Below are 27,690 nucleotides of genomic sequence, written 5' to 3'. Positions count from 1 at the left end.
GCGTATCCCTGCCCTGCACCTACAAATCCACCCTTTATAAAAGTCTTCTTACAGTCACATAGTTATATAATTTTTAATCTTGGTTTGCAAAGTATTTTAAAAGTCCACAGTGGAAGCACATTAAAGTTTAAGAGTCCATTTTGGGAGCTATTTTTTTTTTAGGGTACAGGAAGCAATTCAGTTATAAAAGAGAAATACAAAAGAAGTAAAACATTATGATTTCTTGTCCAAAAAGAAGAAACACAGAAACTGGGCAAGTTCAGAAAGAAATGAAATTGTTTATTTCCTAAACCAAATTTCACAGGACGTCTTGAAATGTACTGGGCTTCCCAATCAGGAAACCGGGCCACGCACAAGAACAGAACATCCGAGGACAAGCGGTGTATGTTACAGGTGCTCTCATGCCAATAGTCACTTCCCGTGACTCATACTGATCCCTTCAACAGAGACAGAAACGGACAACGGGGTCACTTATTCACGCCATGACAAAGTCAGGATCTGGAAGACCGGCCATTTATATTTGAGATTTTGTAAATTATTATTCAAGATGTCTAGGACTGGTCAAAAAACACCATCATCTACTACAGACAATTGGAATGGCATGTAGTACATTACTTTGTATGTACTAAACCAAGGAGGTTTTAATATTTCGCCTCATCGTTGTCATCTTAATGTAGTATAAGGCGATAGTCCCAAAGCGGATACATCCATCCATTTGAAATTGATCATCCATTAAATGGTTCCTTTTTAACATAATTGAACCCCTTAATAACACTGCTTTTTAAGTACACTTAGAGATAATGGCAGTTTTAACATTTTTTCAGTATTGCTGTTTAGCTGTAATTTTCTTCTTTCCCATTTAGTGCACCCACACACATTATTATTTTTATAGGTTGCCAAATTAGTATTATTATTATTTTATTTTTTTTACTATTTTTATTATTACTTTTATTATTATCGCACATTGTGATTAGTAAGCTGGGCTCCATTGACCTGCATGGTTGGATGCAGTACCTGTATTCAACCTGCAGGGGAGTTCTCAGGAGGGTCTGGACAGTGGCAGCATTGTCACTCGCTCATGGTGCTTGTGGTTGCTCTTCGGATCAGCGTTTGCCGATTGCTTCCTAAGCTCTGTTTTAGCCGGCCACCATATTTGTTGATCGACAGCCATTTTTTTGTCCTCTGCTAGCCTCATTGGTGAGACTTCTGTAGATGCTGCAAAGCCCTGATCACAGCGAAAGCTTTGCATTTGCAGTTATGGCAGCAATTTCAAAGCAGCCTGTACATGCATGGGCATTGCCATGAACTCATTGCATCATGAGCCAGTACATGTATGAGCTTTGTCGTGAAGGAGTTAAGGATGACATAGCAGGGAATTAAATCAAGATGTCATGAGCTTTAAATCAAGTCGATTTAAATCATGACTTAAATCACCATTTTTAAATGTAAGAAGACTCATTCTTGCTGGCAGTTATAATATGTATTATTTGCAACCAGATGAAGATTTCACATTTATTATATGATAACCGATTTTATATTAACAGGTTAATCACTCATATTTGGAGAACTACTTAAATTGTTTTATTTAACTAAAAATCTTTAAAAATAAATACATAACTAAGCTCTATTTCATGCTCAATAACCTTTGAACTAAATCGCATCTTAAATAGAAAATTATCTTTGGATAGCTTTTTACCCGAAAAGCATTTCATTAAAATAAATCTAATTTAATTTAAATAAAATCTGATTTTTTTTTAAAGTCATGGATTTTAATCCACCTTGTGACATAGTATGTTAAGTAAGCAAATAAATAATTAATGGATTTCAGTTACCGGCAAACAGTTGGCAGTACAGAGGAGTTTTATATTAAAACTACAGGACACAAAACCCCATAATAAATATCACATCGCAATTACTGAAATATCACAATAACTACAGTATTTTCCCTACATAATAATGTAAAAGTAAAAAAAATATATATTTCCATCATTTTCACCACCATGCTTGTAAAACAAAATGGAATAAGGGCCATGGCTATCACATAGCTCTATTTACAATAAACAGAAACATGTTTTGTAGTATATAGCCTTCAGTTCAGCCCCGGGGTTTATTGTGTAACATGTACATTCTGTGCATTTCTCTTTTGCCTAACTACACTAAACAAGGTGGGGAGAAAGAGGACATATAAACATAGGACCTCGGTTCCACTGCTTCATGTTTATAATAAGGTATGATGTCAGATGGCGGTATAATCTTATCATAAGCAGTCACAAACCTCCATGCTAACACACACACACACACTCAGATTTGGGTGGCTTGATGACATTCATTCGCTCTGCTTCTCTTTATTACTGATGCAAATCCTTTTCAGGATTATAAAATAAGAAAACACAGAAGACAAGTTTACAAAAATATGCTATAAATGCGTGAAAAGTCTAGGAAATTACTGTAGTTTCTAGACGTCACGGGTACACAATGTTTCCATAAACAGACAACCATAATTTAATCTATATTTTATAATCAAACTGTATTGAATGAGTTAATCCAATTCATCCCATGACAGTTTATTAAGACCAAAGACGACAGCCTCAGTAAGAATGGCAAAAACATTGCATGCCGTGTAGAACTAGATAATGTTACTGAATGAAAACAAAGTTCTCAGAAAGAAGAGGAACGTTCTAGCCTTTTATGCTACAGTTAAATTGTTCACAGCTGTCTAGGAACTAACTCCTCCTTATAGTTTTGTCAGCCTGCCAATTATATGAAAAAAAAAAGAAAGAAAAAAAACATTGTTTTTATGGTTTGGCTTCGGCACATACCTTTTCACAGAATTGAGTGTCCCATAAGCATTTTCTGAGGAGCTCAATGTCCGTCTCCAATGAGTGACCGGCAGGTTGAAGCCGAGTTAAGGTTAGTACTCCTGACGATTGACAGATCCGTAAAAAGGACTCCTCATTGATTGCAGCAGTACAGAAGTCCAGAGGAGGAGCATCCTGGAAACTGAAAACTATAGCGTTACCAAAAAAAAATAATGTATATAACCTAAATATGACCGACTGTCTGGAAACCAAAGCCTTTACTTCATCAATTTTCAGGACCAGCAGATCTGGAAGGTGTACAGATGCAGGGCTGCTTGTGTAATGAGATATAAACACTGGCTCATTTACTTCATTTAATGAAATTAAAATAAACCGAATTACCTCTGCGGGTCCTTATGTGTGCAGCTTTGCATGCGAGCGCTGCTACCAGTCAGTAACTGGAAGGGAGCAGGGTCTGTTTGACTGGGAAATACAGTCAGTGCCTCGAGGGAAGTCAGCATTGTTTAAGATGTTATAAACAAACCAGACATTCATAACAAAATGTACTCATAGACACTAAAGTGCTTGAGTCATGCAAACTGAAGTATGTAAGCCTGAAAGAAACGACATGGGCCTCGGCCGTATGAACAAACCTGCCAAATACCAGGCAACGGAGAAAAGAATGTTGGGTCAATTAGGATACTTTTTTTGGGCCTTAAATGTAAATAATCCAAACCATGAAACCGCCATGGATTTCAGACGCAATTACATAGTGTTTCAGACAGAACACACAAAACACAGAGGACGTAACGTAAAGACTATGAAGGATAATCATATCAGCATTTTTTTATTTTTATTATATTTATATATTTATATACTTACACACCTACATATAAACAATATATTGCATATGCAGCTGGACAAATCTAAACTATCCCTAACAATAACTCAAAGACGTGTTGTCAACATGATGCATTTATCTATTTAACTATAAATAATATTATGCCCGATGTGTAATGAAAATAAAAAATGCAGCCTATCGTCGCAGTGTGTATTTGTTCCGTAACTTTGCCGTACGTATATCTGTTTATATACAACGTAGAGATTTACGTAAAAGAGCTGCATGGACTGTAGAATGTAGAATATTTCTTACATTATATCCTACATAGCTACATCTCAAACACGCAATACTCAGTACTAACTAAATAGTGTCATTGTGACTAGGTTAATCTGGGGTATCTGTAATTGAGCTAATCTTTTTACACATGGACTAACTAAAGGTTTAAAACTTTAATTTTATGGTTTAATGTCGGTTTTAGAGTGTCAGGATACATTACACCCAAACGTCTTCGGGAAAGCAAAGAGCCCATTTTTACACAAGTGGTGGCATCTTCCAGGATGTGAAGTTGTAGCCACTTAATGTATCCTAGGATGGGATTTACTGTAGCCACATATACTCAATGTAATCACACACTCACAGACAGACTCATTCAAAGTCCTTTATGTTCTTTGATTTTAGCAACAAACATACATTTAATTTTAAGCTCTTTGTAACAGGATTGTTTCATGGTCCTACTCACTTTCTTAAGAGTTCGAAAATTCTTGTGTGCCCATTCCGAGAAGCGAGATCCACCGGCGTCTCTCCCTCTTCATTCTCTGTTCTCAGTGCCGTCACCCCTCCAGGCTGGTATATGAGGAAGTGAGATAGCTCTGTCAATCCCCATCTCATTGATAAATGGAGTAATGTCTCACAGCATAGGCCCTCTGTAAACAGACATATAAAAAAAAATTCACATAAGATGCTGTCAAGCAATAGAATCCCAATGAATGAAAAATAATACGCCATATCTGCCGCAACACCTTTACCCGTCCTTAATTCCTGCTTTCATCCTTATTTCTTATTATCAGATTGTTAAAGTAGTTAGAGATTATGCAGCAAGTCTTTACAATTTCTGCAAAATCCTAGACTTTCCAATTTACAAAATCTACAACTTGCAAATATATATACTGTATATACCTGCCTAAGGTTTGTAGAAGGGAGAATGGGAAAACAGGACAATAAATGAATATTCTAGTTCAGCCACCGATTCTGGACAGATCACAACTTCTCAGAATAGTAGGCTTTTCAATTTACGCCAAATATTTCCAAAACTCATTGTAATTCCATTACAAAAATCCCAAGCTATAGGCCATTTTAACTCTGTGTGTGCCAGCGGTCGAAACATGATTTTCATATATATATATATATGCGAAAACAAATAAGTCAGGGCCAGATTGGGGATGACTAAGTGGCCCTGGCACTTAAAGGCCAACTTCTGCAAAGATATGTGCATTACAGCGTGCAGCCATCCTTATCCAGATGGCGACTCGCTCTGCTGGACGCAATCTACCGATGCAGGTGCAGTAAGGGTAAGTATATGGCGCTTTTGCCCACTGGGCATTTGCCTGATGTGCCAGATGGCCAACCTAACAAAACCAAGACCTTGGGAAGATTAATTTACTATAACCAGGTGGATTTCATTTCCATGTTGAGATCAGTATAGCTTTTTAATACCAAAAAAAGAAATTTTAAAAAAAATGAGCTCAACTACAATAGGTATTTTTAAAAGTTACAAAAGCATGAAAAACATCAGCTGTACAGCACTAAGGATATCATGGTGCAATATAAATCAATAAATATAAAGTAATAGATGACATTATTGGTAAAAGCTACTATTGTAGAATCCTCAGATTAGATCTTTAAAGCTGTAAAACTGTAAAAGTTTTAGTTTACTACAACTGTAAAAAACGGTATGATTTTTATCGGTCAAATAATATTCCTTAATACCTTTACTAATCATAGACACCAGCATATCTATATTCCAGAACCCTTAAGTATTCACATAGATGATGAAGACATCAACATAATTCTTATAATAAATAGCTGATGATTCCAACAGTACAAAAGTGCCATGGGATAGGTTTGTGCTCAATCCCAGGAGAATTTATTCAGAGCAGTAAGTCAACGGAAACAGCTGGCTAAATGTATTTTGGGAACTGCTTGTTGAGAACCGTTTCTATGTAGAAACGTGTGACAGCAGTTAACCTTATGGCAAATTCTTTTGGGTTAAATGGAAGGACATTTACTCATGCAGAAGCAGAATGTGTGCATATATATATATATATATAAATATATTAGTATCTCAAAAGTGTCAATATTTTGTGTGGCCACCATTATTTTCCAGCACTGCCGTAACCCTCTTGGGTATGGAGTTCACCAGAGCTTCACAGGTTGCTACTGGAGTCCCCTTCCACTCCTCCATGACGACATCACGGAGCTGGTGGATGTTAGAGACGTTGCGCTCCCCCACCTTCCATTTGAGGATGCCCCACAGATGCTCAATAGGGTTAGGTCTGGAGACATGCTTGGCCAGTCCTTCACCTTTACCCTCAGCTTCTTTAGCAAGGTAGTGGTCGTCTTGGAGGTGTGTTTGGGGTCGTTATGTTGGAATATTGCCCTGCGGCCCAGTCTCCAAAGGGAGGGGATCATCCTCTGCTTCGGTATGTCACAGTACATGTTGGCATTCATGGTTCCCTCAATGAACTGTAGCTCCCCAGTGCCGGCAGCAATCATGCAGGCCCAGACCATGGCACTCCCACCACCATGCTTTACTGTGGGCAAGACACACTTGTCTTTGTACTTGTCACCTGGTTGCCGCCACACATGCTTGACACCATTTGAACCAAATAAGTTGATCTTGGTCTCATCGGCCCACAGGACATGGTTCCAGTAATCCATGTCCTTAGTCTGCTTGTCTTCAAGAAAACTGTTTGAGGGCTTTCTTGTCTTTAGAAGAGGCTTCCTTCTGGGACGACAGCCATGCAGACTAATTTGATGCAGTGTGCGGCATATGGTCTGAGCACTGACAGGCTGACCCCTTCAACCTCTGCAGCAATGCAGGCAGCACTCATACATCTATTTCCCAAAGACAACCTCTGGATACGAGGCTAAGCACGTGCACTCAACTTCTTTGGTCGACCATAGCGAGGCCCGTTCTGAGTGGAACCTGTCCTGTGAAACCGCTGTATGGTGTTGCCCACCGTGCTGCAGCTCAGTTTCAGGGTCTTGGCAATCTTCTTATAGCCCAGGCCATCTTAATGTAGAGCAACAATTCTTTTTTTCAGATCCTCAGAGAGTTCTTTGCCATGAGGTGCCATGTTGAACTTCCAGTGCCGAGTTGAGAGCGATAACACCAAATTCAACACACCTGCTCCCCATTCACACCTGAGACCTTGTAAGATCAACGAGTCCCATGACACCAGGGAGGGGAAATGGCTAATTGGGCCCAATTTGGACATTTTCACTTGGGGGTGTACTCACTTTTGTTGCCAAGGTTTAGACAATGTATTTGTATTTGAGGGGACAGCAAATTTACACTGTTATACAGGCTGCACACTCACTACTTTACATTGTAGCAGAGTGTCATTTGTCTATGTGTGTGTGTGTGTGTGTGTGTCTCACTGAGAAGAAAGCAAAAGCAAGAGGAAAAGAAACACGTTCGGTTCTATTTGCTGTCCATAGATTCTAGATTTCTGTTACAAAACACGTTTCATTAAGGGTAATCTAACATAACTGCTTTAACACAGGTAAGTAAACAGGCCCTATTTTTTAATTCGTATTTGTGCTTCTTCAGGTTTGGCTGTCTGACTCACCTGTAACTTATGAAATATTACACCTTGAGTTTGTAGTATCAATAAATAAAGTGTATTTACAATACAGAAATTCAGCCTTCAAAAGACCTTAAGATGCATCTCTGGAATATATTCACTAAGGAGAGAGTTCTGGTTGTAACTGTCTCCCTTCACTAGTCACTGTGCCAGCACTAGCACCTGCTTATACAGGACCAGCCACACTCTGCAGCAAAAGGAGCTGACCCTTCATAATAAATAGCGAAGTCAAGGAGCTGAAACACGACTCTCCTGAACTCTCTCCTGTTAACTCTTCTTTTAGTGAATAAATCCCTCAATGGTCCATTTTATCTGGAGTAGGCTCAATCCATTAGGCCAGCTAGAACTCACCTCCATGACATAGCTGCAGACAAAATGCTTTACCTCAAACAGAACCAAGAACTAGTAAGCAATCATTTTGTAACTAGGGTCTACCAATAAAAGAGCAACAAGAACAAAATATTAAACTACTGAATAAACTGCAAGACAGGTAATAACCAACAACATATATGTCACAGGGCACCTGAATGATAGATATGCAGCTGAGAATTTAAGTGAACAGAGCTCCCCCTACTGGTTCTCTAGTGCAGAAACAAATAAAAATAATCACAGGAAGTCAAATTCTACAATGTAAAGAATAATGTTCACAATGTAAGGTATGCAAAATGGAAATGTTATGTTGACAGTTAATATAACTCTTGATCATGCACTGGTAATAAATTATAATGGAAAATCACTTCTTATCCCTATTATCTATGCTATGCGTCTCTCTTGTGTCGGATTATGGCCCAGAAGATCCCGGGATTACCATGGATCATATTGATATAACAATTTGCTTGCTGTGTGGGTGTGATGTGGCAGGGTCTAGCCGACTTTTTAAATCAAGTGTCTTTCCACGTCACAGAACAGTCAGATCCCTCACCTTCTCTCTAACGCGCAACCTGACAAGTTAAAGGGGAAGTCCTATTTCTTTTTTGAGCATAAAATACAGTGCTTTTAATAGTAATGTTGGTCGGCATTCACAAAAACATGGTTATCTCTCTTAGCTTCAATAAACTTCCTTTATCTGCAGACCTGGAGGCTGCCATTGTTGTCAGTCATGCCATTTTGTGTGACTTCTCCTGTTGAAGCACCACACTAGGCTTTCATTAGTCAGCGTGTCCTGTTGGGTGATTAACAACGAGACGTTCTATTATTTAGCACAGGCAGTATGAAAATGAGTCAGACTGTTTGTACAGTAGGTTGGTCTAAGGTACATATGGCTAATACGCAACTGCCTGAAAACATTATATTATTCAATGAAAGAAAACACAATTTTGATCAGATACTAGTAAAATGGAAATCTGTGGTAGTTCCCCTTTAAAATGTTGAGAACCGTGACAGAGCTCCATTCAGAGAAATAATTTGCTTTTATGGCTAAATGGAGATAAATACCTCTCAAATATAAAAGAGAAATAATTGCAGCTGGGCACATTTTCCATTAGACAATGCACAATTTACAAGTGAATGTGTGATTTATCAAACCAACCATTTTACTCTCACTGATAAACAATGTAGAAGGAGAGCTATATTATCTGATGTGTGCTTTTGGAACAGCACCTATCCATGCAAATAGGTGTCATATTAAACACACACCTGTCGTTCCTACATGCCGCACCTGTTAGCAGCTGGCTGTCCACCGGGAGCCATAAAACAGGGTTTCTTTTAACGGTTAACAAAACAACAACACATGACAATAACACCCTGTAACGGTCATGCAGGTCGCAGCCATCTGTGTGATAAGTTTGATTTCAATTTCCATTCCTTGTTGTCTTCTATAGAATTTGGGTTCTAACAAAATACACAAGATCCTGCACTTCCAGCTATCTCGACAAGCATTAATATCTAGATCTGAATACATTTAAATCTGATCAAACAGCAGATGTGGAATAAACATGTATGGGATAGGCCTATGGTTATTCTGGATACACGACAAGGCTAAGGGCAGAATCAGATTCCTAGTCTAGCCAGACTAGATGGGTTGAATGGTTATTGCCGTATCAAATTCTATTTTTCTGTGTTACCACAGATGAGAACAATGTGATATAGACTATACTATTAGATCCAATCACATAAACCTAGTATTAACAGGGAGCACAAAATATCAGTTTCTGTGTTTTACAAAATCTAATCAAGGCTAACATCCTTGTTTAAACAAGTAAACTATAAAGACATTTTTTTGGGGGGGTACTACAAAAGAAAGGGAAGAGAGGACACAAAATAAATTCAGAGGGTATAGACGGAAGTGCAACGTCCTTACATCCTATCTAAACAAACCTTGATTCCCATGGCCTCAAAGCAGCCAACCTTTCCTGTATGCATGCGCTGTGCAGTGGGAACGACAGTTCGCTCGGAGTAACTGTGCTACAAAGACAATATGGAAAGTGGAAAACTTGCAGCTTGTTTTTTTTAGCACAGCAGGCCTCATCCATATCCAGCAGAGCAATGGCTAAAGGTCAGTGTCGTCGTTAACCAAGAGCAGGACAGCAGGAGGAAATCGCTTGCCAAGAGATGCACAAAAGGATATGTGAAACTGTGACCCTAGCCGAGGAGCACAAGTTACTCGGTTTTTAATGGAAACGCTACATCTGCTCATGGGAAATGAAGTAAGAGAGAATACTCGTCTTATAAATCACACAAAAAACACTCTCAAGATAAAAAGGAAATACACATTAACCAAACCGTTTGGGGACCAACTTCACCAAGTTAAACAAAAAAAGGAGCGCTATAAGAATCTGCAACAAGTTGTTAAATGGTCTGTTGTCAGCCCAAGCGACGTTCCCACGTATGAGAAGTCTTCTTAACCAGATTCCATTGAACATTCAATGACTTGGAGCTTAGACCCAGCATTCAGTTTAGTCTTACCTGTTTTAGCATGTGATCCAAGTATGTTCCACGTAGGGGTTAAATCTTCATGAGCCAAGCACAACATCATATTTCGATCCAGTGATTGTATGTCCTTCACAGTCAAACCGAAATGATTCAGTATGGCCTCATGACTAGCGGAGGTGAGCTGGTCGCAATGGCTTTTTAGGTAGTGTGCGATATTGCATGCTGTATCCATCATATAGTGTAAGGATGCACACGCCACAATGACTGATGAGTAGCCATGCGTGTGCATACACACAGTAATAGTTAAGGACTCGACACAATTGTGCCCTGTCAAAAATAAATAAATAATAATAATAAAAATAAATATTATATCTATATATCTTTATCTATATATCAGGTTAAGGATTCAGAGACATTTATTCGCTGGCAGCTACAGTGGTAAATTTTATATCTAATTCCAAAAACGTGAAACCCTTCCAGGGGAACTCAGTCATGGTTTTTCTGGGAATGTCTGTCCGGTAATACAAACCAGGAACTGATAGGTTGTTGCCGTAGAAAATAAAAAAGCTTCTTTAAAGTTGCTTTTATGCAATTAAACATTTAAAAGAAATTAATTGAAAGATACACCTGCTAAGGTTTATTTGCTTTACATGTTACAGGGCACAATTTTTGTATAAGTAGAACAGCACTCTTGAGAGATCTTTGCTGTAGTTATAAAATCCATTTAGAAAGCAAAAGTGGTTTGCAGGATCGGCATAAAAAAAATCATAACATATACCATGCACGCACATATATAAATCTGCAAAATGAACGACAAAAAACACATCTAATCATTTGCATCACAGTATTCCTAGCACTGTATAATAAGCAATTACATGCTGGACATAATCTTTAAAGAGTGGGCAAATAAGCCACCCCTTGCTAAACAAATTCTTTGCGTCATGAAGAGACAAGAAGAGTAAATGGGAATAAAGTTGCTGACCTGGAAAAATAGAGCGTAGAATATTTGGGCTGACTCGTTCTGCAAACATAATATGCCTCTGACTGGACCCGTTATAAACAAAGTAAAATTCTGCATCTTCAGGGAGATGGACATCTTCAGCAAACTTTGCAAACACTGTCGTCTGACCCTAGAAAATAAACACAATGAGGTTCACACACGCTCACGATGGGACACTTTTTTATTTTCCTTTAAATTCATGACGTTTCAAAATAAGCAAAGGTTTCAAGAAAATACAAGCTATACTTATTGTAGCGCAGACACAAACAAAATCTCACCACCGATTCTCACCACCGCTGGATTTAGGAAGTCATTATTGGGTAAAACTTGCAAAGTTTATTTTATAGCCTCCAAAATTAACTTCCCAACTCACCTTAAAAGTGACACTTTTGTAGTTAAATATAGATGATACACAGTAGTTGCTGACTTTAAACAAGCACATATATATCTATACATATAGATAGATAGATAAATAGATATTACACATACTGTATATATTACACATACATGTACATATACACACATACACATTCTTTTCTTTTATCACAGGATAAAAACATAAGCTGTATCTGAGATATTTGATATCACCTAAAAACTAATTGTTACAGTGAAGAATCACTAAAATGTTTTTCCAATCTGAATAGAAGTAAATATAGCTAACTGAAAAGGACTACATCAATCTAGGTAACCCCAGACACGTGGGTCCTGCTCTCCTGTAGATGACCTACAAGCAGAAAAATGCCGATGTTAAACTAACTTGCAATCTGAAAATTAGTTTTGAACAAGGTCAGTCACTCCTAGGTTTCCTAACCACATCTGCTTAAGAGATAATACAATAAAAGAGCCACAGAATCGTAAAAACATGTTGGTTTGAAGAATCTTTAGGGGGGATAGCATAAAGTATTAAGTAAACAAGCTGTTAAACACTTATTTGGGTGTAATAAGTAAATAATTGTACTTGTGAAAATTACTGCCCCTACATAAAATACAATTTTAAAAAAATCAAAGCGAGAGACCTAGAATGTCTGGTTGAACTGCAGATTTCTAGAATGTATTTTCCCTTAGGAGATTGTGGCTATGATGAAGTCCGATCTCTATGTGCAAGCCAAGAATACATATTTTTTTTAAAACTTCAAGAACTCATTAGCTCAAGAATCTGAGAAAAGAATATCTTGCAGACATTGGCATGTTTAATAAGCTAGAGCACGTCAGCAGCACGTAAGAAAATGTCAAGCTTCAGACGTCTTCAATGCTCTGGCAAGCAGTTTTGACCGATCTGTAAAACGCAGGTGGGTAAAATAGTTCATGGATGATGGAGAGGTTGGAGTTCGAATAGGGTGAATAATACTGTATTTGCTCGATTATAAGACGACCCCCCTCAAGGAAAAAAGTTTTACTGGTAAATATTAAATTCACATGTATACTATTTTTTATATTTAATAAAAACTATGATTGAGAAAAATGCATATAACAGATTATTATAATGAAGCAGAATCCTTCCAATTACTATTATGCTTGTATCCTCCACAGCTAGGCCTGTCACTGCACACTGCTTCAAATGCACCTGGGATCCGGAGCATCCAAGTGAAGCACTGCTACCCCTGGTCTCTGGGTGACTTTCCTCATTCTCTGGGAAGGTGGGCAACAGTTGGCCACACCCCCTCCCCACCCACTTTGCCTCCTACTTCTACCTTCACACACAGTTGACCACGACGGAGAGCTCCATGTTGCATACCCAGGGAAGTTGCTAGGAATGTCCACCCAGACATGCAACCCCTCAACTGGAATGCAGAGCATTGTTGCAGGGGGAAAAAAAGTGCTGAACCATCAGTAAATCTGTTTCTGGTAACTCATGGTTCAGCCGGTGAATTCTGTCAATCATCACTTCCAATCAGCCAATGTACGTTGGAATGTTCTTAATTATGGAGCTTGAAAAAGTACGGAGGCGGGCTACAAACAAAGACTGGAACACCTTGGTTACAAAGAAAGGCAGGAGAAGTTGAATTTGTTTACATTAGAAAAAAGGCATCTTAGCGGAGATATGATAGCATTTTAAAAATACGTACGGGGACATCACCAGCCACTCTTTGATGACCTTCTTATTAATAGGACTAAGCAAGCGGTAATCCGTTTGGACTTTAAGTAAGGAACCTTCACATAAAGCAGTGAAAAGGGTTCTTTATCGAAAGAACAAAAAAAGTGTGGGCTTCACTAGCCATGGAAGTTGCCTTTTAGACTAGACTTTTTTTTTTAGCGAAGAAGAATAAAACAGGGATATAATTGACTATAAGGATAGTTATAGCTGTTGATACAGTGCCCGTTTGAGGCACAATTGGAAATTGCTTCAATGTGGTTTTTTTTTTGTCTTCTTCTGGATCAACAGGTAGGACTTCATGGACTATTACCATGTATGTTACATGTGACGTTTTATAGGGTCTCAAGGTAGATCTGGAAAAACCTGCTGCACCGAGGATGCTGTCAGCAGTAACAGCTTTTAGTTTATTTGCCCCTAGGGTGGGTATCTTCACCACCACTATCCTACCACTGATGGCCACTGAACACTGCCACTAGGTGAGAATGCTTTCATTGCCCTAAATGCGTGTGTATGGACTACTATGCACAGTAAACCCAACAGCACTGCCTGCTAGTTGAGACGACGTAAGTAATTATGTTAACGATGGTGCTTGTGGAAGATAATGTGACCTGCTTCAGGGCAAAAGAAGGGCCGACAGCAAGACTGTAGTTTACCTTTCCTACTTCAAAAAGATATAACATTAGTATGCAGACACTCCTACAGACCTTCCAGGCAGGCAGAATGGGAGAGCTTCAGTCACTGAGTGTGCTTTGATTATTCATCTAGAATACACGTGATGGGCTGCTTCTCGTATTGATTTAAATGGAAGTCCATGAGCAGGAAGTGTACTTAAGTATGCCTTCAATGGAAACAGCCAAGGAGAGGAGGAAAAATTAATGCATGCACCAATTTGCATGCAGTAAAATTAACTGGAGTCTAGGCAAAATAGACTCCAATTTACATTTTACAAGTATGGGGCTGGAGAGATAATTTAATATCCATAAAATCATAATGCTCAGTACACATTTGACTGTTGTCTCATTTACAGTTAATTACGTATTGCTATTGTAACAATAACACTGTTACAACAGTGGTTAAACACAGTTAGCTCATCACACCCTTCCCAGAAAGAGACACGCGAATAGCCAAAAAACCTCACAGGGCTAGAGGATGGACATTGCTATCTCTGCTTCCTAAATGACTTTTCATAGAAACAAACTGCATACAAAGTTAAAAGTATTAATGTGGAGACCGGTATATAACATATGAATACACTCATGGGCGCAGGAACCGGGGGGGACGGGGGGGACAGATCCCCCCCAGTAACTCATGCGGGGGGGACCGATAATTAAGAAATCCCCCCCAATAGAAACGCCGCGAGACCTCGAGGCAGGGGCGGTCTGGGCCGGGGGGCAGGGGGGCAATTGCCCCCCAGGCCGCCCTAAATCCGGGCCGGTGGGCCGGACGGACGACCGGCAGACGAGCATTCAATGCGGCTGCGGCCGCAAAGTTAAAAACTAAGCAGCCGCGAGCAGGATTGAATGCGGCCGTCATGCGTACCTGGCGGGGGGCGGGGGCGGTCCGCCCCGGCTGCCGCTCATCTGAGGGGTGCCACCATGCCGGCACGCCTTCAGAAACGATGCGCGCGGCAACTGTGGCTGTGCGCCGGGACTAGATGTCAAATCCCGGCGCACAACACTGAAGCCACGCCCACCGTCTTCCGCTCTCAGTGCACCGGAAGGACAGGAAGAAGAAGAAGAAGAAGTAGAAGAAAAAGAGGAGGAGGAGGAAAAGTGAGAGTGAAAGAAGAAAAGGTAGGAGAGAGTGGATTAGTAAGTGTGTGAGAGTGATGGGTGTTATGCTGAATGTAAGTGTGTAAGAGTGATGGGTGTTATGCTGAATGTAAGTGTGTGAGAGTGATGGGTGTTATGCTGAATGTTTGTGAATGAGGGTTTCAGATAGCATGGATGTGTAAGTGTTGGGGGATAGCTTGGCATAGGGAGTCCGTAATCACATTCCTTTCATGCCCAGATTCCAGCATGTAGTGGCTGCCTAGGCATGATAGGAGTGTGATTGCTGTTATAAATTATTTTTGGGTCCAACTTCGGTGTATTAACACTTTTATTGGACAGAATAATTCAATGACAGTATTAATATATATATATATATTTGCAAACAGCAATCACACTCCTATCATGCTAAGTCAGCCAGCACATGCTAGAACCTGGGCATGATAGGATTGTGATTGTTGTTATATATATATGTGTATATATATATATATATATATATATATATATATATATATATATATATATATATATATGTTAATATTGTTGTTGATTTTTTTGTCTAATTTTGGTGTTACTTTTAATAAAGTATTTTAAAGGTTTATTTTGGTTTTTTTTCAGTTTTGGCCAAGTGAATGCTGAATTTTTAGTTTCAGTCCAGAATTTTCATTTCGGTGCATCCCTACTATATACTATGCCAGTCACTAAAGTGGTAAGCCTACACCACATCAATGTTTGGCTTAGTATATAGTGATAGGGGTTGTCAGTGTCTGGCTTAATCTATAGGCACACATTGACGGTGGTACCGCGTAATCCCTAAGCATATAATGATAACAAATATGCTGTACCCCTGTCAATGTTTGCCTAACCATAGAAACTATGCAGTTTTAAAGCGTGTGTGTGGGGGGGTGCCACATACAGGGTCTGTCACAGGTGCCAAATACTCTAGGTACCCCCCTGCATCATGCGGCTGTCAGACCCAACGGCCATTCCTCAGCTCCTCTTCCCACGTCTTAAAAGGGGTGTGATGAAGAGCTGAGGCATGCGGTGCATGCACGCCGGCCAATTTAATTTCATTAGGCGCTGGTGGAGTGACTGCCACACGACGGCCGCTTTCAATGTCGATCGCAGTCGCTTTGATGGTGCAATGGGCCAGTTGACTAGACTTGCCCCCCAGGCCTTAGGCTGACAGCCCTCCCCTGCCTCGAGGAGCGGCCCGCGTAAGATCGGCAGCCAGGGCAACTGTTAGCAATCACACTCCTATCATGCCAAGTCAGCCAGTACATGCTGAAACCTAGCTAGCTGCCCCCCTTGTGTATTGATGCTGCCAGCAGTATGGGGTCTGCACATCACTTACAGCCACCCTGTACCAGCATGTACTGGCTGCCTGGGTATGATAGGAGTGTGATTGCTGTTAGCAATCACACTCCTATCATGCCAAGTCATATTGCAAATTTTTTTTGTTCAATTGTGGTGTGTTACCTACTTTTATTAAAAATGTGAGTTTTTATTATTATTTTTAAAGGTGGGGGGTCATTTTCGGTTTTAGCTAAGTGAACCGTGAATGTGTTGGTCCAGAATTTTCATTTTGGTGCATCCCTAGAATAAATAGAACTATTTCATTTTTAATTATCCTGAGTCCTGAATTTGTAGTCACAAAACTTTCTAGGCCCAGAAATCAGTGAGAGGAAAAGTAAAGGTTTTGTGTCATTTACTTTATTTTAATCTGCATATTTTATTAAAGGCCATATTTTCTCACAGTGAAAAATGAGTGCGGCCCGCGCACGTATACAATTCTGATGAAGTGGCCCACTTCAGAAAAAACTTGGACACCCCTGGGGTAGACAGTGAGAAGGGGGGTTAGGGAGAGGGTAGCTAGTGAGAAGGGGGGGTGGGGAGAGGGTAGCTAGTGAGAAGGGGGGGTAGGGAGAGGGTAGCTAGTGTGAAGGGGGTGGTAGGGAGAGGGTAGCTAGTGAGAAGGGGGCGAAAGGGAGAGGGTAGCTAGTTAGAAGGGAGGGTAGGGAGAGGGTAGCTAGTGAGAAGGGAGGGTAGGGAGGGGGGTAGATAGTAAGAAAGTGTGAGAGGGGGAGAGGGGGTAGATAGTGTGAGAAAGTGGGGATCTGATGGGGGAAAATGCTGTCCCCCCCAGATTTTTAGGGGTTCCTACGCCCATGAATACACTTCAATTCAGTGCCTAATGACCTGACCACTAGACTTGTGCATTTTGATTTGTACAAAATTAAAACATTTTGGCTAATGTGTGTATTATTACAAATCTCCACAAACAAGAAGGGACTCCCATTAAAATAAGCAAAGACCTCTGAATATCCATTGATCATTTGTTATTCAGTGTTGATGCTGTTAATATATCACCTTACCCTTCCTCTCATTAAACGAATCACTTGGAACATGCCCCAGATTTCCTAGGCTACCATCCAGCAAAGTCAATATACTCTTGTTACATTTTTTTGGAGTCATGCTTCTCAATGCCGAGTGCCCTCACTCTTTGTATTTACTCTCTCTCCCTCCCTTTCTCACTTCTTCATTCTCTTCCTTTTTTCTCTTTATGAGAGAGTAGTGCACACTGTGTAAGATCCCCCCGTATGGGTCTTGTATGACCCCCATGAGATTTTAGTTGGCACAGGTGAACCACTATGATGTCACCGATGATGGGACCAGTAGGCTTCCCATGTACAGTAATCAGAGGGTTCCCCAGTAGGGTAACCCTATACAGCAACATACAACATCTTAGTTGTCCATCAGCTGCTTCCAAGCCCACTATTGGGCAGAAGGCTTTATTGAAAAGCAAATCTGCCCATATCCGGTTACCCAGCACTCAATAATCAAATTGAGAAGTGTGATTCTTGCACCATCTATCTGCCCACTGCTCTAGTGCTACCAAATCAACTCATAAAGTCCTCAGATGCTGCTGCTTGAAGTAAATCTTGTTGATATGCGAGTGGCAGGGACCTCCCCATTGAAAAATATTCCACCTAATTTAGTTTTGAAATGAAAGTACTCTCATGCTCTTCTTTACTAGTGCTCTCCAAACTTTTCTCCATGTGGCCCAGTGCGGTTATATTTATGCACAGAAGGGAGCAAAAACACAGGTCCCTTCAGTTTTTCTGATGCTATTTGGCAGCTAGGCTCACCCCTGTTCTAGGGGGACTAATTGTCTGAAATGTCCCATTATTTTTGTAAAACTTTTGTAAAAGTTTAATACAGTAGACTCATCTGTAATTATAAGCAGGTGCAGAGGGCTAAAAATGACACTTCTCCAGACTCAAACAGCATTGATTTTTTGCCTCTCCCCATCTTGTCCGGAGGCATCAAATGGTGTGTATCATTACTTAAAAATGTGGTTAGAAATGTGGTTTTCAAAATTAACCAATTCTATATTTGCTTCACACAATAGAGAAGAACAGATTATCATAACAAAGAAAATCTAGCCCATCTAGTGTGCCATTTGTTTCCTACTTAAAGTGAAAAGGCATATTGGCAGACTAACTAACCACCACTCTTAGCTTTTCTTAATAGATACATCTTTTGAAAATAATTGTCCAGTGTAAGGATGATAAATATTTAATTGATTGAATATTGAATTGAGGATGCTCACCATAGAAATATAATTTGATGGCAAATAATAAGCAACCATTCAGCCTATCTAGCATGCCCAGGTTGGAGCAATAGCCCTTTCAAAAAAGGATCGGCCTGATTTGGTGCAATCGCCTTGGGGAGGCGGGAAGGAAAGCGTGTATGAGCAGCTAGAAAGAAGACTGAGCATATATATGTGCACGTGTGTGTTAGCATGAGTGTGTGCGTGAGAATGAGTGTGTGTTAACATGAGCTTGTATAAATATGTGCTTACATTAGTTACTGGGAGGGCCAGGGGCCGCTCCCTCTGAGTCTGCCTGTATTTATTGAACTGAGCGGTTCTGAGCTTCGCCTCCACTCTCCATCCAGCAAACACCGTTCGAGTCACTGGTGAGTAAAAGGAAAAAGCGGGTCCGACTGTCCCTTTAATGAGATTGGCGGCTGATGCGGTTTACGTCCAACGTGGATTGGGAGTATACTGCACCCTATCAGTGTGCAAACACTCGTAATGTATATATGGACATAGTGACAATGCGCACCCGTCCCAACTTGCAGGGAAATAACACAATGCCCTGAGGGCTTCCCTTACCTTATTTTAGACCGGAGTACTCGTTAGCCTATCGGGTAAATCAGATTAGTCATTTCAGCTTCAAGCCACCACTCCCTGTTATCTTATTGTATACAGATATACCTGAATGTTGAATACCACACTAAAGAGGGTTCACAAGAGACAGGAGCGACTCAGCTGGGTTTGTCCCGTACATACAAGGCAACAGCATTTATAATAACATTTTAACTTAATGAACCAAAGTGGGAAAAAAATCAATGTTACTGGCATTCATCATGTACATGGAAAAAGATACTCACTATTGGGTAGAAATTGTGACCCGAGTGCTGTCCTCAGACAAATAACTCAATAAAACAGTATTTCCATAGTGAATGGGGAAAATAAGAATAATTGTAAAATATTCTGTGTTGTACAGATCTTTGTCCCCAATATAAACTGATAGAGATTAGGGATCTCAAAGTGACATTTTCCATGTGTTGGGGCAATACTCAATCTGCCAATTGTGTTACTCTATCATACCTGCCACGTGTGCTGTTTTAAGTGCTGCAAAGCTGCTATTGTGGGCAATGGGGGGGGGTCACAAGCAATGTTCCATCTAATTTTTCTTAGTTGGCGTGCGCAGAAAATTTCTCTTGTGCAAAAATTTTCACAGAGCAAAAATTTTGTGCGCACAATATCCGCGCCGCATAAAGTTTCAAAAAAAATTTTTTTTTTCTTTTTTGGGGAAAAACTGTTGTGCGCACAATTTTTGGATGGGTGCGCTCTCTAAAAAAGCTATGTGCGCACAAGCGCACAGCTTAGAGGGAACACTGGTCACGAGGATCTCCCCTGACCCACCCATTAAGAAGTGGAATTGATTGAGGTCTGTGCTCCCATGTGGTCACCTTGTGATAATACATCATATCCCAGCGTTCTGTGAGGGGACCGGACGGGTGAAGTAGGTGAATGGTCTCCAGCTCCACCTCTAACCATGTCCCCCAACAATGGTGTCCCTCTTCGGACACGGGAAATATTGGTGGGTCTGCAACATTTCTACGTTGGGTAACATTGAGAATGATAAAGGCTGATGCTTCACTTCATACAGTAAAGGTGTTGGGTTCAGGTAAATGAATAATAATATATAATAATAGAAATAATACAAAGTCTTCTACACACACCAAAGTATTAACCTCGTAGGTTTATATACCATCCACTGGCAGTTTTTTTAATATATTCAATGCTTTGATGAACAATGTAGAAGTTAAAAGGAGCATGCCCTTCCCAGCACAAAGTTCGGTGTACTGAGTCACCACCCCGCACGTCACAAGGATCCATGCAACGTTATAAATACGCAGGGTTGTTACAGTTACACGCACAAATTCACACTGTGATTTCACAGAAATATTTTCATTAAAATACTTTTACACAAACCGTACTGAACACGTTAATCACACAGGAGTGGCAGGTAATATCTACACAAACTATTGGAAAAATAGTCTTAAAAAGGTGCTGTTCCACCGAGACAAAACTTTGTGTTCTCTAATATGTTAAGCAAATAAACCTTAACACACTTTAATCACATAAAAGCATGAAAGGCACCAGCCTATTAGCGCCTGATTTTGTGTCACTTGACAATTAGGTGTTCCCGGCAAAATGAATGAATGAGGCAAAACAGTCGCATGACGAATTCTAGGAAGGGTTCGGGCATTGAACAATAGCATGAATGATGCTTCTAATACCGCATTTAGTTACAAAAGGTGGAACAGCACCTTTAAATATTAAACACAACACACTGCGCTCATAGGACAAGACATAAAACAAATGAAAGATGTACACTTACGTAAAGAGGCACTTCAGAGTGGTTGAGCTCCATCATCTTAACATCTGTGGAAGAATAAAACTGTCGGTTATACAGAAGGGGAAATGACTATTAAAGCCGGGTAATAAATTACAATCCACCTGTCGGGATTTCTGTAGAGGTTAACACAGCACCGGGGGCATAGCCAACCGTTCTATTCCAAAACTACACCCAAGCGGTACAATGGAAGGGAATAGGCCGTGTATCTCTGTATCGGTATACCGATAATCCGCTCACCAAGGAAATGCCGGAAGCTTCTTGCTGCCATATATAACACATTTCTACAGACATTGGGGTAAGTTAAAAAGAAACTAAAAACCTAAGATCTCATGTATAGTACATTACATCTGCATTTAACCCTTTGTGTACCCAGAAGGTACAGATATGTAGACAGATACACACACACAGTAGAAACGCAATTTATTTCTACAATTTTATTGGTTAAGTGCATTTTTCTATAACTACCCCCAGCATAGATTTTGTCCAACCCAACATACACACTCATATGTGCCTATTACACATATCCGCAGAGCCCATTTTTATTTTCAGTTATATATATATATATATTTATATATATATATATATATATAATTATAATTATATACATACACACAAACACACACACACACGAGAGAGAGAGAGATCGAGAGACGATACATATTTTTTTTGCATATTCTTGGGATCTCCTTTTTGCCAAATCTTTTCATACAGGCACCAATCTACTAGACCAGGGGCGTCCAAGTTTTTTCTGCAGTGGGCCACTTCATCAGAATTGTATACGTGCGAGGGCCGCACTCATTTTTCACTGTGTGAAAATATGGCCTTTAATAAAATATGCAGATTAAAATAAATTAAATGACACAAAACCTTTACTTTTCCTCTCACTGATTTCTGGGATTTCTGGGCCTACAAATTCAGGATTCTGGATAAGTAAAAATGAAATAGTTCTATTTATTTTAGGGATGCACCAAAATGAAAATTCTGGACCAAAACCGAAAATTCAGGGTTCACTTATCCAAAACTGAAAATGACCCCCCACACACTTTTAATAAAAGTAAGTTACACACCAAAATTGTACAAACAATTATATACCGTATTTGCTCGATTATAAGACGACCCTGATTATAAGACGACCCCCCAAAATCTGAATATTAACTTAGGAAAAAAGAAAAAGCCTGAATATAAGACGACCCTAAAGGAAAAAAGTTTTACCAGTAAATGTTAATTCATGTAAACTATTTTTTTTAATAAAAGCTATGATTGAGAAAAATATTTTTTTTGTTTTTATTTCTTGTATTTTCCAGCCTGTCCCCCAGTTACGCACATCTGCCCCCAGGCTTGCCACACCAATATGGCACTGTGGCCCATGATATGCCTTTTAACCCTCTATATGCCACTGTGCCCCATGGTATGCCTTTTGACCCCCTATATGCCACTCTGCCTCCAGAAATGCCTTATACCCCTATATCCCATTCTGGCATTTAGGGGGTTAAAATGCATATTATGGGGCAGAGTGGCATATAGGGAGGTATAAGGCATTTCAGGAGGCAGAGTGGCATTAAGGGAGTTAAAAGGCATTGTATAGAGCACTCTGCCTCCAGAAATGCCTTATACCCCTATATGCCACTCTGGCATTTAGGGGGTTAAAAGGCATATTATGGGGCAGAGTGGCATATAGGGAGGTATAAGGCATTTCAGGAGGCAGAGTGCTCTATTAAATGCCCCCTTAACGCCACTCCAGAAATGCCCTATGCCCCCATTTAACTAACACACACACAGACACTCTCTCCCCCCCCTCCCCTCCCCTCCCCTCTCCTCCCCTCTCCTCTCCTCTCTCCCCTCTCTCCCCTCTCAGCCCTCTCTTACCGGTGCTTCCAGCCGGGGCAGCGGGTTGACGTCGCCTTCTGCTGCAGCCGGAAGGAGGTGGAGTTGGCAGCGGGGGTTTGTATGCGTCCGTCGCGTATACTTTCCCCGGCTGTCAGAGATCAGAGATCTCTGACAGTCGGGGAAGGTCTACGCGACGGACGCAGACAACCCCCGCTGCTAGCCACACCTCCTTCCGGCTGCAGCGGACGTTGTCTACGCGGATCGCGTAGACGTCAACCCGCTGCCCCGGCAATACAGCAGGAAGCACCGGTAAGTGTGTATGATGGGGGGGGGGGGTGAGACAGGAGGATCCAGGTCCCCTGCAGCGGTGCGGGGGATCTGGATCTTAGTCTCCTAATCAGACTCTATTTGAGGTCTGATTAGAAGACGACCCCGATTAGAAGACGAGGGGTATTTTTCAGAGCATTTGCTCTGAAAAAAACCTCGTCTTATAATCGAGCAAATACGGTATTATGATTGTTAACAGCAATCTCAGGCATACCCAGATTCCAGCATGTACTGGTTGGCTGGGCATTGTATTTTTTGTCCAATTTTAATGTGTAACCACACTGTTATTAAAAGTAACACACCACAATTGGACAAAAAAAATCAACAATATGACTTGGCATGATAGGAGTGTGATTGCTAACAGCAAACACACTCTTTTTATACCCAGGCAACCAGTAAATGCTGGAACCTAGGCATGATGGGACTGTGATTGCTGTTAGCAATCACACTCCTATCATCCCAAGTCAGCCAATACGTGCTGGTACAGGGTCGCTGTAAGTGAAGACCCCATACTGCTGGCAGCATCAATACACAAGGGGGCAGCTAGCCAGGTTTCAGCATGTACTGGCTGACTTGGCATGATAGGAGTGGGATTGTTAACTGCAATCACAGTCCCATCATGCCAAGGTTCCAGCGCTTACACATCCATGCTATCACACACACACACACAAATTCATTCATTCACAGATTCATTCCCTCAATCAGGAATACTCATTCAAACACCCTCCCCCACCCCCTTACCTGCACTACAGCGCTCTCAATGCCAATCACAGACTTCAGCAGGGGGCGCGGCCTCCCTCGTTCTCCCCACAGAGGAGGCAGGACTGGAGCAGAGAATAGACCCTCCCACAAGTAAGCGGCAGGGCTCTTGTGATCCTGGCTGCCGATCTCACGCGGGCCGCACCTCGAGGTCCCGCGGGTCGTATTCGGCCCGCGGGCCGCATGTTGGACGCCCCTGTACTAGACAAACACCTTGACTCATTATCTTAGTGCCTGTGGTAAACAATAGAATGGCTCAGTTTAAATCATCTAGCCAGACTCTCATTAGTCACAGTGTCTAGGCACAAAGGAACTTCGTCCATACAAAAAATCAGATCAGATTGATGTTTGAGCAGGGAAAGTCATACAAAACATCATATGACTGACAACAATGGCAGCCTCCAGCTCTGCAGATAAAGGATGTTTATTGGAACAAAGAAATCAAACCAGGTTTTTGCGAATGCCGACCGACAGTGTATACAGCACTGAATTTTATGCTGAAGAAGACAACAATATATATCTGCAAACCATGGGCACTGCCATGGGGACGAGAATGGCACCACAATATGCCAATCTATTTATGGCTGACCTGGAACAACGATTCTTGGAAACACAACTTCACAAACCCTACAAATATTATCGCTACATTGATGATATTTTCATTGTCTGGACGGACGGAAAAGAAAACCTCAGAGAGTTCCATAACGCATTTAATACATTTCACCCATCTATCAAACTCAAAATGGACTTCTCCACAGAAAGTGTAAACTTCTTGGATACAACTGTCACAATAAACAAGGACACACTACATACATCCCTATACAGAAAACCTACAGACCGATCCAACTACCTGCACAAATCCAGCTTCCATCCATCCCACACAAAGCAAGGCATCATCCATAGCCAAGCCACCAGGTACCACCGCATCTGCTCCAACACTGATGACAGAGACATGCATCTAAAAACACTGTCTGAGACACTCAAACAAAAGGGATACAAACCTAGGATCATCAATAAGAAAATTAACTCTGCTCTACAAACACCACGTGAACACCTGTTGCAATACACAGACAAACAAACATCCTCACGCATACCTCTAGTAGCCACATACAATCCTGCCCTAGAAGAAATCCGAAAAATCATCAAGGATCTGCAGCCAATGCTAGCAGAGGATGTGGTGTTAAAAGAAATTTTCCCTGAACCCCCCATCTTGGCCTTCAGACAACCAGCTAATCTCAAACAAAAGCTGGTGAGTAGCAAACTACATACTGAAACTACACACACAGATAATGGAAGCAAACCATGCAACAAAGCCAGATGCAAACTTTGCCAACACATCTGTACCAGCAACACAGCCACCCACAACAACAAGACATACAAGATTACAGGATCATACTCATGCACTTCACAAAATGTTGTATTCATGATTCAATGCACCAAATGTACTATAGGGTGTTACATTGGTGAAACCTGCCAGCAACTCAATAAAAGGATGAATCTGCACAGATACTCCATCAACCATCATGATGAAGAAAACCTTTGCACTCCAGTTGGGCGCCACTTCACCCAAACCGGTCACTCCATACATGACCTTAAAATCAAAACACTGAGAGGTAATTTCAAAAACACCCAAGAAAGAAAGACATTTGAAGCCAAAATGATACATTTTTATGATTGTAAAAACAGAGGACTTAATGTGGATTTGAGCTTCTTAGCACACTATCAAAACTTCCTATAACCTGTGCTTTTTTTTTTTTTTTTTTTTTTCTTTCTTTCTCTTCTTCTCTCTCTCCTACACGCTCACCCCTGCTCCCCCTCTAGCCTTATCTGTGCAGTATATGCCACTATTTACTATTTACGACCCTCTTAGTTTTTTGTCTGCAAATTCTCTACCGTGTTGTTTTAACCCCTGTTTTAACCCTGTATCAGAACATGTACTGGTCAGTTTTAAACTGTGTTTTTCACTTGCTTGGTCAGAAATGCTTTTGACTTGATAAAGGGAGGACTCCCGAAAGCTCGTCTATTATTTTAAATACTGTTAGTCCAATAAAAAAGGTATTACAAGATTCTGCAACATTCTGTTTTTTTGCATGCTGAAGAAGAAAAATAGTTTTTCCTATGAGAACTCTCCGCTTTGCATGAGGTTTCCAGACAGGTCCCAATCTACTAGATAAATCCCCGCACTCCTTATCACACCGCCTGTGGATATTAGAACAGAACGCTTTATTTTTTAGCAAACAGTTCTAGGATTACATCTCGCTGTACCCTATAATTATATGCTTAGCTCAGCCAGTGATTTGGTTTCACAGTTTTTTGCATGTTTATTTAAACAAATACAACCTGCATTCAACAGATCCCATACTTCCATCTCAGAGACCGGTCACTGGAGCTCCATCGGCTTCTCTTTTCAGTATCGATGGTTACATGACGGGTAATTCGTATTATCGAATGTCAGTGGTTGGTGTGGCACTTTATTGTTGAATTTATAAAGTCTCAAAATTCTCCAAACTCACTATTTTATGTATATCCACCAATCTGGTACACAAAATAAAAAATGCAGGGAAGTACAGATGATCATACGCAGGTCAGGAGAAAATTTCCCAATATGTCCATAGCCAACAGGACTATACGGCCAGAGAACCGGCTGCTTGTTGGGGCTTCACTTCACATTTTTTACCTCAGGATGGGTGGAATGGGAAAGTATTTTAACCTCAACCCACTCCGTTCCCCTCCTCTAGCTCCCTGCCCCATCACTCTAATATACCGTATTTGCTTGATTATAAGACGACCCCCCAAAATCTGAATATTAACTTAGGAAAAAAAGAAAAAGCCTGAATATAAGACGACCCTAAAGGAAAAACGTTTTACCAGTAAATGTTAATTCATGTAAACTATTTTTTTAAATAAAAGCTATGATTGAGAAAAATATTTATTTTCTTTTTATTTCCTTGTATTTTCCAACCTGTCCCCCAGTTACGCACATCTGCCCCCAGGCTTGCCACACCAATATGGCACTGTGGCCCATGATATGCCTTTTAACCCTCTATATGCCACTGTGCCCCATGGTATGCCTTTTGACCCCCTATGTGCCACTCTGCCTCCAGAAATGCCTTATACCCCTATATCCCATTCTGGCATTTAGGGGGTTAAAATGCATATTATGGGGCAGAGTGGCATATAGGGAGGTATAAGGCATTCCAGGAGGCAGAGTGGCATTAAGGGAGTTAAAAGGCATTGTATAGAGCACTCTGCCTCCAGAAATGCCTTATACCCCTATATGCCACTCTGGCATGTAGGGGGTTAAAAGGCATATTATGGGGCAGAGTGGCATATAGGGAGGTATAAGGTATTTCAGGAGACAGAGTGCTCTATTAAATGCCCCCTTAACGCCACTCTGCCTCCTGAAATGCCTTATACCTCCCTATATTTCACTCTGCCCCATAATATGCCTTTTAACCCCCTAAGTGCCAGAGTGGCATATAGGGGTATAAGGCATTCCAGAACACGCACACGCACACACTACCGGTGCTTCCAATTTCCT

General features: G+C 40.8%; 1 protein-coding gene across 1 annotated transcript; it reads right to left on the bottom strand.

Annotated features, from left to right (window-relative positions):
- Nucleotides 1–298: 298 nt before the first annotated feature.
- On the bottom strand, nucleotides 299–21,251 carry LOC149303104 (rho guanine nucleotide exchange factor 28-like). Its single transcript, XM_089481844.1, has 4 exons — nucleotides 21,219–21,251; nucleotides 11,359–11,506; nucleotides 4,379–4,562; nucleotides 299–437 (listed from the first exon to the last, which is right to left on the bottom strand). The coding sequence occupies exons 1-4, from the start codon at nucleotides 21,249–21,251 to the stop codon at nucleotides 299–301; spliced, it is 504 nt and encodes a 167-aa protein (XP_089337970.1).
- Nucleotides 21,252–27,690: the final 6,439 nt, after the last annotated feature.

The sequence above is a fragment of the Sceloporus occidentalis genome, unplaced genomic scaffold (genome assembly GCF_023333645.1).
Source record: "Sceloporus occidentalis isolate IW3139 unplaced genomic scaffold, rSceOcc1.0.p SCAF_16, whole genome shotgun sequence".
NCBI classification, from domain to species: Eukaryota; Metazoa; Chordata; class Lepidosauria; order Squamata; family Phrynosomatidae; genus Sceloporus; species Sceloporus occidentalis.
The sequence above is the reverse complement of the archived record's forward strand: the minus strand, read 5'-3'. Positions and strand labels throughout refer to the sequence as shown.

Excerpts from the sequence above, each read along its gene's own strand:
- LOC149303104 (XM_089481844.1), bottom strand. The coding sequence starts at position 21,251 with ATGGAGCTCAACCACTCTGAAGTGCCTCTTTAC. Across the intron at positions 11,507-21,218 it reads ACTCTGAAGTGCCTCTTTAC|GGTCAGACGACAGTGTTTGC; the intron begins GTAAGTGTACAT and ends TTTATTTTCTAG. Across the intron at positions 4,563-11,358 it reads TCTACGCTCTATTTTTCCAG|AGGGCCTATGCTGTGAGACA; the intron begins GTCAGCAACTTT and ends GTCTGTTTACAG.